The sequence below is a fragment of the Emys orbicularis genome, chromosome 1, assembly GCF_028017835.1.
Source record: "Emys orbicularis isolate rEmyOrb1 chromosome 1, rEmyOrb1.hap1, whole genome shotgun sequence".
Classification (NCBI taxonomy): domain Eukaryota; kingdom Metazoa; phylum Chordata; order Testudines; family Emydidae; genus Emys; species Emys orbicularis.
The window spans coordinates 187,749,211-187,763,760 of record NC_088683.1 but is presented as its reverse complement, the minus strand read 5'-3'; the positions used below and the strand labels follow the sequence as shown (position 1 = coordinate 187,763,760).

The following is a 14,550-nucleotide window of genomic DNA, read 5'->3' as shown; positions in this document are numbered from 1 at the left end:
GATACTGTTTTTATTATGTGGCTTAGTTCTGTTTCAAGTGCTACAAAACTTAGGTCCTAGTCTTCAACTGCACCAATTTTATACTCAGCATGGTTGAGAAAAGTAGCTTTAGGCCACCTTTCTGCTTCACTGATTTGGGTTGGCCAGGGGCCAATTTGCCCCTGGAGTAACTTAGAGCAACTTAAGTGCTGCACAAATTACATCAGCTACTGCAGTTCCTTAGAGACCACTACACTGCAATGGGTGAGTAAAGGACTGTGGTACCACACTTAGCTGCTAGGAGGCACTCAAGAGGTGAGGGCCCCATTATGATTTGGTACTAGAAGTGGGATTTTCAGACCAGACCCTGAAAGAAGGGAAAGATGGAGTCACGTCTGTTGATCCTGCAACAACAACAGGCAGCAACCTAAGAGCAGAAGATGACCACCATAAAAGAAGAGGCTACCACAGCCAACCTGCTGCTAGTGATCAACGTGATAGAGCAACAACAGGGAAGTTTGTCAAGAACTCCAGAATGCTTTCTATCATAATATTTTGAACCATATGGGGGAAGTTAGAGTCCTGAGGGCTATGGATAAGAATCCCAGGTCAGAGCAGTCCCTTTGGAGAGGTCAAGCAGGATATTCCTACAGCTAGGAGATAGGAGGTGGCAGTTAGGAAAGTAGATATGAGGGGCTTTGTGTGAAGAACCCTACGTTCTCACACTTGTGGGGGACTCTTCCACCTCGATGCAAGGGTGTGGCATTAAGTATAGAAGACAGTACCAGTAGTGGAGGCCATACCAGTAGGCGGTATTGGGAAGACAGAAAGGGAATAGGTTCTGGAATGAAGACCCCAATAGAGGATGGTTATGGAGGGAGGTGGCCTCCAGGTTCATGCATTCAAAGAGCTTGGGGTAGGTCAAGATCCCAAGCAGGGAGACAAAGATATCCCAGACCAGCAGTTAGCTCAGAGGAAAAGAGCAGTGTAGGTGGGTCCTCCAGGCCTGCTTTGAGAGGTTTCACAGAAGTAGCCAATCAGAACCCAGCAGGCTCAGATAAAAGGAGCTGCCGGGCCTTAGCAGGTCAATTCCTGGCTCGGACAAGAGAGGCAAGGCCAGGTTCTCCTCTCTGACCACAGGTGCTCAAGGGATAGCCACAGTTTGGTGCTGGCTGCATTTGAATAGCTGGGTTTGCAGGGAGAGAGAGAGGACTAAGAACTTTGACCCTGAGATAAGAGTGAAGCAAAAATAAATAAATAAATAAATAAATACATAAATAAATACATAAATAAAGAGGGTGGGGGGTGGGACTAGGTAGGAAGCGCCCCAGGGAAGAAACAACAACAAACTGAAATTAAGCACTATGTGGCTGCTATGTATAAGGTCCCTGAGTTGGAACCCAAAGTAGTCAGAGATCCCAGGTTCCTCTACCAGTCACAGTGGCATAAACCCGAAGAAGGGGACATAGCTTATTTGAGAACCTAAACACAGGGCTGAATTTAAAGGGTCCAGAGCTGGGGCTGAAGACCCTAGTGAGGGCAGTGTTACTGTTCATTCATTGAACTCTTTACTATCTCAGAAGTGTTTCATTTGGACTTTGTGACTTGGTTGGAGGGCCAAGCCACTCAAGCCCCACCAAGGTCAGCTGGCAGCCTACAGAGGGTTCCAGGCATGAGAAAAAGATTGTGTATCACACCCAGCTACTAGGAGTCTCTCAAGAGGTGAGATTCCCCCCATTACAGTCATTAAAAGGAGTTGAGTTTAAATTCCTGGATCCAGATTTATTGGTCATATTCTGCAAAACATCAGGTGTAGTCGAGAAGCCATAGGAAAAATTAATGAATCCTGAACTGACTCAGGAAACTTGAGTGATCTTGACATCCCAGCTGTCCTGAGGCTGCCAGGGCTTTTGGGTAACCCAGGCATTGAAAGCCAGGGAAGATCAAAAGGTGAATAGGGAGATGACGGTGACTTTAGGCCCACTTTTCAGGGAACTATGGTCCAAGGGTGTTTAAACAATCAGGAAAACCCAGTAATGAAAGGACTTTTCCAGAGTTTTGGTGCCCTCAGAATTAATGGAGCAACAAAGTGAACCAAGTCCTTTATGGACAGGAATACAGAGCTAGAGGAGAAAACTGAGGGAAAGGCTTCAGTTGGAAATCCTGGACCGCAGTGATTTTTTTGTTTAATGTGACAGAAATGTACCAGAAAAAACCCTGGACCTACAGGTTGCTGGGGCTTTCAGAACTTGGCATCACAGCAAGAGTGAGAGGTGCTTGGAATGCCAGTGGGTTCTCTAATGAATGTGCTAATGGTGCTGTGAAATTGATAATGTAGTCTCTACCATAACCTCTTTAAAAAATAATTGGGGGACCCTGCAGTTCACACATTCTCACTTGTGGAGTAAAGGCGTCATGCGGAAGGTGATGACATTCTTTCCCAGGGAAATGTCTTAATAACACAAATCACTTTGGTGACTTAGCCTGGAACTGTGGCAACACTTCTGTATTCTTTATCTGGGGCATGGACATGGGAAGAGAGACTGCAAAAGAATGAGATATCATAAATGTTCAATACACTCAAGTGATTAAACATACAAAAAGCAGCAGGACAAGAGTGAATGATGGAGCAGAACAGGAACCACCCAGGGAAAAGAAGAGGTGGATATTTTTATGGGTTGGGTTCAATATCGTTGAAGCAGAGGGTAAAATAATGTTAAGATGCAATTAAACTTCTTTATGGAACCAGGTAGCTGAAACAATAGGGGCCTCAAACAAAACACAGGCACATGTCACCACCTACAACAATAGCACATGTGAGGTCATTCAGAAATTTTAACTGTATGGGTGGAGAAGTTTTGCTATTTTGAGTGGGGATGCATGTGAGAGAGATGCACACCACAAAGGGTTACAGATGTTCATTAGTTCATTTTATCATCCCTTGACCATTCTATTATGTGATGTTATGGTCAGTTCATATGCTATTTCATATATAATTGATATATGCTAAATAGAAATAAATTGTAGGATTATACAAGTATAGGATTGATAAGTATTTAGGAGCGATGAGTGTGTATTATGTGTGTAAGTAAAGCATGGCTGGAACGCAGGCCTGCAGGCTGAGACCTGTAAGATGTTAGTTTAGCCATACTAGGTCCTAGGCTTAAGAACATTTGACAAGAGTGGGTGAACTGGGAATAACTCTGTGCAGTAAAGTCACAAGATTACTGTAAAGATGTGCCAACACGTGATGTTACGGAAAAGTAGATCGTAATGACCGCAGTGTATTGTCCAAAACCACTAGACACCTAATTGTAACATCTTTGAATGTCTGTCTTGACTGCAGGCTACATGTTGTGCGTAGATGCTAATGAGAATAAGAGGAACTAAGAACAGCCTATGAAAAATGAGGCACCCCAATAGTCATGGGGTGTGGAAGAACAAATAAGGAAAAGAGAGCACCTTCATACATATGTATAAGGAGTTAGGTGTAGTCAGAATTACAATATAAAAGAGGGTTCCATGATTGGGTAAAAGTAGGAAAACCCAAGGAATGATCTCATCCCTCCAGCAGGAACCATACCTCTAGCAATGATCATCTATTGAGAAGTCCATCAGACCCTAGAATATTTTTGTGGATGTGTGTATGACTGCAGTTTTAATTATTGCATGTTAATAATTAAACATTAAAGTTACAATTGTAATTGTAACTTTACTTATTTACAGTTGTAATTGTAACTTTACTTATTGCTTTAATAAAACTTGTAGTATGGACAGGACTTTGTACTTGTGATTGTGTATGTGGTCCCTATCCTTGGACTTGGTGTGTTTCTAGAGTCTCCACATTTGAAAAAAGCACCAGAGGCAATTTTCACTCTGTTGAGCTTCAAACGGTAGCAACCAGAGCTGAACCCACGGTGGTGTATTATAACATTAAATTCACTTTAAGCAAAATAAAAGGCTACACAGAGGAAGAGCAGAAAGACAGGGGCACGGCCTGGATGAGCACTTGGAGCATGGCCCCGAGGAAAAGCCTAGAAAGAGAGATCTTTTTGAGCTCAGTGCTGTGTGAAAGAGGCTTCAAACTGTGAGCAAAGAAATTGTCATTTGTCTGATTGTTTGATTCCTGCTCTGTCCCGGAGAGGTCTGAGCACTGATATTCTTTGTAAATAAACAGGATTGCTTCAGAGAAATACCTGACTGCATCATCAATTTATCCTCCTAACTGGGACAACCCACAAGGCCCCAAAATTTTGGCTAATCCCTCAAATCAAAAGGAGTAACAATATATATGACCATTTCTCTGGCAATGTGAGTGAGATTAAAGCCCTATGTGTTTTAACTCTTTGGCCAGGCAAAAACTGGAATATCCTACATTTAAATACCTTAAAGATACGTGTCTTTAAAAATATCCCCTTCTATTCATCACTAGGCAATATTAGATCATGGAGGGACAGTGGGGATAGGGGGATCAGAACAATGTTTAGGGCGGACTGAGTTAGCAGATTTAATTTCTGCATGCAGTCGCAACCATGTGTATAAGAAAATGAATATAAGTCTGAGACTAATTCTAATGTAAACTTGAGACATGCTAAAACAAATAAATAAACAAATAAAATAAGAGTGATTTGCATTGCTTCTGTGTTTCACAACTACTGCATTTTCATTCAATGCTCTGCTTCTCTTCAGAAAGGCATTTTTCATAATTGTCGTTGCCCAAGAATGTATACATCTCCAAGCCCATGAGAATGCAAACTTCATAGATTCTCTGCTTACTCTTACATTGTTTAAGCAAAATTAATGATACAGCAACTGGACTAATGTCATTCTTCTATTTGTTCCTTCTACCCGGTACAGCTCCAAGTGCCCCTCCGCAGTCTGTTACTGTTCTAACAGTTGGAAACCATAACAGCACAAGCATCAGCATTTCCTGGGACCCTCCCCCACCAGATCACCAAAATGGAATCATCCAGGAGTATAAGGTAGAATTGATGTACAATGGGAGGGATGTGAATTAAACCAAATTGTGTGGTTGAATTATAGAACATCACATTTTTTTTTGTGGATTTAGATTTTGACATAATGAAATACGCATCTATATAATAACAAGCAGAGAGGTCTGAGCAGTTATACCTTTTTTTCTCAAGTTAAGCAGCATCAACATTATGTTAAAAACAAAACTGATCTGTGTGGGGGAGAGGAGCCATCTTGTACTAGGTACTACTCTAGGCTCGGGGTGAATCAGCCAAGCTCCTATCCTAGAGCTCCCACTGCCTGACAGGGAAGCTGGCAGTGGATCAGCCAAAGCTACTCCTTCCTCCCTGCCCTGAAACAAAGCTGACTCAAACACTTCAGTGTAAAAATCACAGGGCATGACCCTGAGAACACAAGTTCAATTTGTAATCAAATTCAAATCTTCTTCCACGGTCGCCTTTAAGGGCCATAATTTAGAGAACTGCAGGCCACAAGCAGCCTCCCTGGGGCAACAGGTTGAACATCACTAGTATGCTGTCTCTGTTTCTCAGTGGGTTAGTAGCTCACTTTACTTATCTTTTGTCCTCCATCATTGATGTGCTGTCTGCAAGGTGTCATCCTCAGAGTCCGTATCAGTCAATGGTCAATCCCATGCTTGGACCACTTATGCATAAATAAATGTTTACAACGTGGATATGTCACAAAATGCTATCCGATGGACTGTTCATCCCACTCCAGTAAATAAATACCCAGCAGCACATAGAATAACAGAAATAGCCTTGCACAGCAGGTGTAATAGTAGTAAAACCCATTCAGCCCTCATTACATCTTCTACCCAAATGCTAGGGGGAAATGATGGGCTTGGCAGCATACATGCTAGAGATCAGAGAATTAACTTGAGAAGCCATATTCTTGGGGCAGATTCAGCATGGGTTTCTGCCAGTGGAAGCTAGTGGGAATCCAGGAACAAAGCTCCACAGGCAAAAAAAACTGCCAGAGGTTGCATCTGGGGAAAGTGGCCACAACTTCCCTTCTTCAGGGAGAAATCCTATTGGGGATGTCAGAAGGATGTGGATAGGGGGATACACTATTTTAGTGAGTATCTTCAATAGCCTGAGATAGTGGGTCTCATATGGAGCCTCTGGTGGAAATGGAAGCTGCCCTGCCCCAACAGAAGTCCCAGAAGAGTGGAAGTGTTGGCATTGCCACTTGTGGATGCAGTTTGGTCATCTCACACAGGAAAGTGTAATTTATACCCCCTGCTCCAATGTGGGTGAATCTGACTCAAAGATGGAGGAGGGAGGCAGGCACTTAGTTTTAAAATCAGTGTAGGCTCTTTTATGTTTCGCTCTCTTGAGTAGGTGTTTTAAAGACACACAATATTTATTTGTAATGTATTAGTTTGTTGTTTTGTTTTATTTGGTTTGGTCAATACCACAATTTATTAAACCAACTATGCTGTTGAAACCTCATTTTCACATCAATTCATCTTCATACCAACTCCAGTATGTCAATATTTGCTTCATATAAATTCCATTAAAAAAAACTATCTTAAGAGAATGTTATGACTTCGCGGTTAAGCATTAAAAACATCAGAAAATGCATAAGAGTTATCCACACAACTTTAACACATATGCATTGGGACATAGGCCAAGATTTTCAAAACCTAGGAGACTAAATTTGGGCTCTTAATTCCATATTTATGTACCTGATTGACATGATTTTCAAAAGTGACCCAGTAGCTGCCATTTATCTCAGTGCCAAGCATTGTATGATCAGCACTTTTAAAAATTAGGTACCTTATTTAGGTACCTAAATAAATGTGAATTTAGGATCCTACCTTTATGCACCTATTTTTGAAAATCTTAATTAATCTGTAATTACTTGCTTATGTGATATTTCTCTTATTACGTAATATAATATCTCAGCATTTTCCTACAATCTGAGCTACACACACATCTGCGAATTTTGTTTCTTCCTTCATTTATGCCTACAACAATTCCATTGTCAAAATAGTCTAAAATGCTTTCATTAACTAAGTGCTGGTTTGCAACCTTACAGTCTGCCTTAAATTAGGAGCACCATGTAATACTGTACTTTCCCAGGACCAGATCAGGACAAATCATGATGACTCCTCCCCACTCCCTCATGCACCTGGCCAGGACTCTGGCCAGCAAATAAGCTCTATTTGAGCCTAAGGGAAGCAGGGATTCTTCCATCCCCCACTCCGTGCTTACAGGGAGGTGTATCAGGTGAGTAGCCCCTGGTACTGTGAAGCTAGAGTCAAAAACTGAGCAGTGCCAAGCATAGGAGCAATGGGGATGTTACTCCTGCTTTCTCTTCTGCTGAGCCAAGTAAGGTCTGTGATAATCCAGCCCTTTGTCAGCAACCGCATGTTGTTTTCAACCAGCAGCACCTTCCTTTGGTACAGTAATTACATACATGCATATATGAGATTTTTTATGTATTGGTTCCCTTGAGTGGAATTAGAGTGGTAGTTAATGCATTCTTTAATATTATAGTAATAGTCTCCACAGATCCCTTCAACTAAAAAAGAGTCCCTGAACATCTCAATGCTAAAATGTCTCAGGAAATGCTCATGAATAAATATAAGAGAGAGAAGCAAAACTGCCTTGAAATAATATACCACTCGCGCCACAAAGTGCTGGTTTGAAATATGGCACATATCAGGATATGTAAGGAGCATTTTTTGTGTTTGTTGAATTACAGGGTAAAATAAGTCAGACCGCAAAATTTAGATTCCTGAACAATTTCAGTTATGATGGCAACAACATCGCATAGCATTTTAGAAATGGCACACACCCTTTTTCTACCAGGATAGAAAGCTGAAAATACTTAAAAGGAGATTTTGTATAATATTCTTAGAAGTGTTTCAACATGCTTCTTGTTGTAATATTTGATGCGCATTTTCTATTCAATAGGAAAAAAATGAGACTGAAAAAATAATTTTAGGAAACCGTAGATTATAGCCATAGTAACTGAACAAGAGCCGGATCCAGCAAAGATGTATGCATATGCTTAATGTCATTAAAGTCAATGGGTGAGATTCTGGGCTGTGCCTCTAAGAATTGAAGCATAGAACTTACAGCCCAGGAACATGGGGAAGGAGGTGATTTTTAAGCCATCTTTGAACCCTACTGATCCTGGGCTGCTTGGGGGCTTTTTGAATCCCATCCCCAGCTGCCTGTGGACAGTAATACCATGAAGAATGTCTGCCATGCTATGTGCTCCACCTCCAGCAAGCCTCTCCACCCCCAGCACTGTTCCCAGCATTCCCCCTATGTCAGGGCTGGTAAGTGGGTCCTTGGAAGATAGCATGTGGCAGTCTTTCTCCATTCCTGCACACTGGTTGGATCTAGGGCTTTAAGATAGCCCCCTTATGCTGCTCTGGCTCTTTTACCTGGTGTAAAGAGGCCAGAGCAAGAATGAGAATTTTAGCCATGTGTAAAGTTAAGCACGTGCATAAGTCTTTGCAGAATCAGGCCTAAAAGTTTAAAGGAATTTAGCAGTTGCATTTCGACATATCAATATATGTATTCCCAGTGCAGTATATTAATATACAATATTTTTGCACCATTGTTTGCAAGCATGATTATTTTCATATTGTTTTATTTCTCCAATCCCTACCCCAGATCTGGTGCCTAGGTAATGAGACTCGATTTCACATCAACAAAACAGTAGATGCAGCCATTCGCTCTGTAGTGATAGGTGGCCTATACCCTGGTATTCAATATCGAGTGGAAGTTGCAGCAAGTACCAGTGCAGGTGTTGGAGTAAAAAGTGAACCACAATCCATAATAATTGGTAAGTGATTGTCTCCTCTATTTTATTTTACCTGTTTAGTATTTCAGAAAAGCTTTCATAAATCACTTCTGAAAGCATAAAAATCCAGTGGAGCAAAAAAACAAGGTGCAATTCAATTTGAGCTATCTAGTTAACTTTAAATGTACCACTGCCTGCCAACACTGCCTCTTCCTCTTTTGTATAGTTCTCACAGCTAATAAGATGAAATAGTTCTTCCTTTCCTGAAACATATTAAAAAACATAGATTATCCTGCACAGCTGATTTAATATTTTATTACGAATTTACCACTCCTGCAGGTTGACAGATTTATAGAACTAGCTCTCTTATCCTGTTGAGATGCTTGTAATATTGCCTTATTTGAGCTGCTGCTGCCCAAGGCACTGTTAAAGTTGGTTTTCTGAGCATTTGAAGTTTAGCATTTTTCAGCTATCCCAAGCAGATGGGCTTCCTTCTGCCAAAGAACAAGTGGCCTCTAGTCCAACTAAAGAGGAAAGCTGGTAGTATCATCTCTTTCCTTTGAAATTACTGTTTCTTATTAGTGGTTTCCATGCTCAATTAATTTCATGACCTGAGGAAAACCTAGAACCTTATCCTTCTGAGATTCTTCTATAACATAAATTGGGGGTGGGGCAGGCAACGGAACAGATCTGAATTGAGCTTTTTTGTTGTGGAGCTGCATTAAAGTGCTTCGAGTATAGGGATTTGTTTATTAATTTGATCTATTTGAACTACGGCTTTGGGCCAACTGTTAATGTTGCTTTAAAAATGTGTTATTTCTAAAAGAGTACTGGGATAAGGTTTTGTATCTCCTCTTCTATTTCTTATACTGTGCCTTTAGGACTCTTGGCAGAGACTACTGAAAATGTGGAAAAGTGGAAAATGTAACTAAAGCAATGTCTCAGACTTAGAATGTTCATTTGAGTTGGGGTGAAATTCACCCTTCAGAGAAAAGCCAGCACAAGACGTAGCTCCCACTTAAGTCTTATTTAAACTTCATTTTAAGTGGTTAATGACATTCACATTACAAATGTATCCTCTCAAAAGTAGGGCAATGCAGAAGTTTAGATTTAGGGTTTTTTTTCTTGTATTTCTTTTTGGAGGGGAAGTCTGAAAAGGGAGATTAAGATAGATCTACCCTTAGGGTGAGTCTATTCATCGAAGCTTCATGGGAGTATGTATGACAAGGAAAATAATCTTGCAAGACTGAAAATAATGAACTCAGCTATTACAAAAACCTTGGGAAGGGTACTAGATATGAATTTGGGGCCTCTCTTCAAATGATCTCTACCGAGAGACTGACCTTTCACTTTTAGTTCATTACTTTTGAACAACCTGATTTTTGTATGAGGTGTCTCTGGAAGTACTGCTTTAAGGGTTCAATCCTTCAAGGTGCTGAACACAAATGGTACTAATCCAGCATAGCATTTAAGCACATGTTTAACTTGAAACATGTGAGTAGTAGTCCCATTACTCACTTGCGTCAAGTTAAACATGTGCGAAAGTGCTTTGCTGAACCAGGGCTAGAGTGCTCAGCACCTTGCAGGACTGAGCCATCAGTCCTTCCCTGACTCTTACAAAACTGGTTAATATACCCCAGAGCTACATGGAAAGATATGTTTCCATATTTGTGGTATGGCGGTGGAAGAGACATGAGAATGTAAGTACATCATGAATCGGAAAATGCCAGTTGGAACTTAGAGACTTTTCATTTATTCATTGTTATACTTATTATGTCATTTAATTCTTACTTTAATGATCCCAGAATATATGCCTCAACAATCTTGTCTGGTAGCACTTTCTGCATATTTAATGCCCTTTAGATGAAAAGTGACGGATAAGGTCTTTTCTGTTTTGATTTTGGTTCCCTTTTTCACTTACATTTTCCCTTTTGTATTCAGAAAGCAAGATACAGTTACTAGCAGTGACACTGTCTGCATCTCACTTTTCTTTAAATCCCATCTTTTTTCTATTGTTTATAGACTATCTTGATATCCCTAAGATTTCCCTAAGAGATGACATGGTACCACATGATATTTTGATTGAGACACTAGAACAATGAAAAATCAATATAGCACACATTACATGGATTAAAAGCTGGCTAACTGACAGGTCTCAAAATGTAATTGTAAATGGGGAATCATTATAGGTTGCAATTCTCAAATACTTAGGTAAGTAACTTTACTCATGTAAATAGACTTTCCGGGGGACAGGGCCGGCTCTAACTTTTTTGCTGCCCCAAGCAGCAAAAAAAAGCGCCGCCCACCCCCGAACACTCCCCCCCCGCCGAGCGCCGCGCCGCCGGAACCCCCCCCCGAGCGCCGTGCCCCGCGCCGCCCCCCCGCCGAGCGCCGCGCCGCCGGAAACCCCCCCCAGCGCCGCGCCGCCGGAGCCTGCCCCCCCCGCCGAGCACCGCCGGAACCCCCCCCCCGAGCGCCGCGCCCCGCGCCGCCCCCCCGCCGAGCGCTGTGCCGCCGGAGCCCCACCGCGGAATGCCGCGCTGCGCTGCGCTGCCCCCCGCCACCCCAAGATTGGCCGCCCCTTACCAGGCGCCACGCCAAGCATGTGCTTGGTTGCCTGGTGCCTGGAGCCGGCCCTGCCGGGGGACTTGATAACAGTTGTCAAATATGTGAAGGGATGTTATAAAGAGGATGGTGATCAATTATTCTCTATATCCACTGAAGGTAGGACAAAAAAGGAATCAGCTTAATTTGAGCAAATGTGATTTAGGCTAAATATTAGAAAAGACTTTCTAACTATAAGGATAGTTAGGCATTGGAATAGGCTTCCAAGGGTAGTTGTGGAATCCCCATCATTAGAAGTTTTTAAGAAAAGGTTAGACAAACACCTGTCAGGAATGGTCTACTTAGTCCTGCCTCAGTGCAGAGACTAGATGACCTCTTGAGGTCCCTTCCAGCCCTGTATTTTGGTGATTCTATATTTTATGCCCCTGAGGCTACTCAAGTGAATAAAGTTACTCACATATGTGTGTTTGCAGGATAAAATGTTGATTACATGGGGAAGGGACCACAATGTGATTTTTTTTTAAATTATCTGCACAACTATGGTGCAGTATAAATAATACCACAGTGATGTCTTACCTTGCCATTCTAATCACATATCCAGATATCTATAATAAATTTTTCTTCCCTAATTACATTAAAATACTTTCTTACTGTGATTTGTAATTACGATCTTGAAACTATACTTTGATTGCTTGGTCTAATACAAAGAAACAGTTATGAATTGTGTTCTTTCCATGAACTGCACGTGTCTTCAAACCTTGCAAAGCTTCTAGGGGGGGGAGGGATAGCTCAGTGGTTTGAGCATTGGCCTGCTAAACCCAGGGTTGTGAGTTCAATCCTTGAGGGGGCCACTTGGGGATCTGGGGCAAAATCAGTACTTGGTCCTGCTAGTGAAGGCAGGGGGCTGGACTTGATGACCTTTCAAGGTCCCTTCCAGTTCTAGGAGATGGGATATCTCCATTAATAAATTCTATAAAGAAATATACGTCAAACTTGTTATTTCTAGGAAAAAAACCTAAAATTTTGCTCACCAGTGTTGAGGATGCTAGAGAAGAAAATGTAGTTGGATTATAAGAAGAAATAATTTTTAAAATAATATTGATTAATAATATAGCTATTCTTTCAGTAATCAGTTGGCACGTTCATACTTACATTTTATAGTTGGTGTAATAATATGAGGAACAGCTGCAAACTTTCACAGTAATAGGTACAATCGAATCTGATGTGTCTAATTAATTTTTGGTCCAACAAATTAGTTTTGTTCTTCATTACTCTCCAATGGGAGGAAGACATATTTCATTATATTTTTGTCTGCAAGAACAATGGAGCGTTACAGGTCACACACATCCCTCATATGTGTTCTAATTAGTAGAATTGACAGCATTGTTATAGAAACACCTGAAGTATATGAAATAGTACATCGATACCTTGGATGACATATATATTACTTTTGATTAAATATCAGATAAATATATACAAAATTAATGTAATTTGTTCCTTAAACTCCTTACAATTAGATTAATTTTGTTTTTACGTCAATAGGAAACATGCATCTGTGTTCATTTACTTTTCAGCTACTGAAATCACAAAGCATATGTTATTTTGACATTTAAATGAATTATTACTTTCGCACATGTAATTGCTAAGCACTGAAGGGTAGAACAAACATCCAGGCTGCTAACTTAGAAGGTAAGTTGACCTAATTTGGAGACAGATTGCATCTTCCTCTGAAAGAAGCTCTGGCCGGGGATAAAGTCGTCTGAAAGCTCCTCTGAGGTTCTCGCGGAGTTTCTTGTGCATCCACTACTCATGGAGGACCTGTTTCTGACCTCATTGTGAAGGCAGAATGTCCAGTCCAGGGCTTAAGGTTTCAATAGGGAAACAAGATTCCTTTCTGTAACCTTTCTACCAGGTGGTGGCTGTAGCAACAAGGGCTATGTTCATATCTAAGGGTTCCTCTTAACATTACAAAACAGAACCAGCTCGAGTCCCTACCCAGAAATCTGGGGAAACTAATCATCATGCCTGGGTGCCTCTCTGAGGCCGTACTTCTCCACTTGCATGCACATTGTTGTGTATAACAAAATAAAATGTATATTAAAAGGAGAGGGAACACAGTAGTAATTTGGGAAAACACCCCAGTGATGATTCAAGAGCAGGCAAGCCATAAGTAAAATACCTTCCCCACAGTGTAGTGCGTGGTAGTCCTTTGTGGTGTAAAAAGTCCAATGGACGAATGTCCCTTTAACACATCTCTCTCCTTTCCCTTCACTGCAGCCGCACTCATGATTTGTTGTCTGAGCTCAGCAGAGTCCCAGACTCCAGAGTTGTGATCAGATGAGTTCACCTCCTGCCAGTAGGGATGGGGGAAGATTGGGTTTGAGTGATGCCTCTGCCTGCCCACCACTATCACTACCACGGCTCCTGCCTCACCCTGCTTTCTTTAGCTGGAATGCTGGGTTCTGATGTTCTGCCACTAGCTCAGTCCTTCTGCTTCTAGTGATTTCACCAGGTAGTGGAGAACCTCACTGCTGCTGCCTCTTCTGTGTTGTCTTTCACTGCAGCACTGTCCCCTCACCAGGTCTAAGGCTCAGCCATTTAGACCAGCTTATTAATGATTTCAGCTGTAGTGATCACTGGTAAGATCAAGGACTCTGTATGGATAGAAAATCATCTCTTTCTTTAAACACTGGAGGAAAAGGGTAAAATGGTATCTAAGAACCTTTTAACAGAGCCTACACTACCAGATAGGAACACCTGTCCCAACCCCCTCTGACTTTCACTTGGATTTGGCATCACTATCCTCCTTAGCAAGTGAGGTTATAGTTAGGGCATATTAAATACAGGATTTTTTTTGCCCTTTAATTATATAATAAGGATAATATTTTATTATCCCTCCATCCAAGACTTAATTTTAACCCAAAACAGCCAAAATTGATCACTTTGGCAGAGCAGGTATTTTTGCTAGTCACACAGTAGATACAGCTATAAAAATATGGTCTGCTCCTGAGGTCTTTCCCCCCATCAGTAGATGGTAGGGAAGAGCTCATTCAGAGCAGTGCCTTACCTTTCTTTGGATTCCTGGACATCTATTCAAGGAGCCAGCATGTCCAAAGTGTTCCCCTGGCCTTCCTTTTTCCATGGCTTCTTCAGGAGCAGCGCTTCCATTGCCTCACCACATCCTCTTCTGGCCCTTTGAGCTCTTGAGGTACACAAGGAGAGAGGCTCATTCCTTTCTGGCCCTGGGAG

The 14,550-nt window shown here is 41.6% G+C and overlaps 1 protein-coding gene across 1 annotated transcript in view; it reads left to right on the top strand.

Annotated features, from left to right (window-relative positions):
* The window catches only part of ROBO2 (roundabout guidance receptor 2), a 587,768-nt gene that overhangs the window by 484,541 nt on the left and 88,677 nt on the right, over nt 1–14,550 (top strand). The window contains exons 16-17 of the mRNA XM_065421111.1: nt 4,837–4,961; nt 8,607–8,778. Of these exons, the coding sequence (XP_065277183.1) occupies nt 4,837–4,961; nt 8,607–8,778 (297 nt within the window). The remainder of the gene's footprint in view (nt 1–4,836; nt 4,962–8,606; nt 8,779–14,550) is intronic.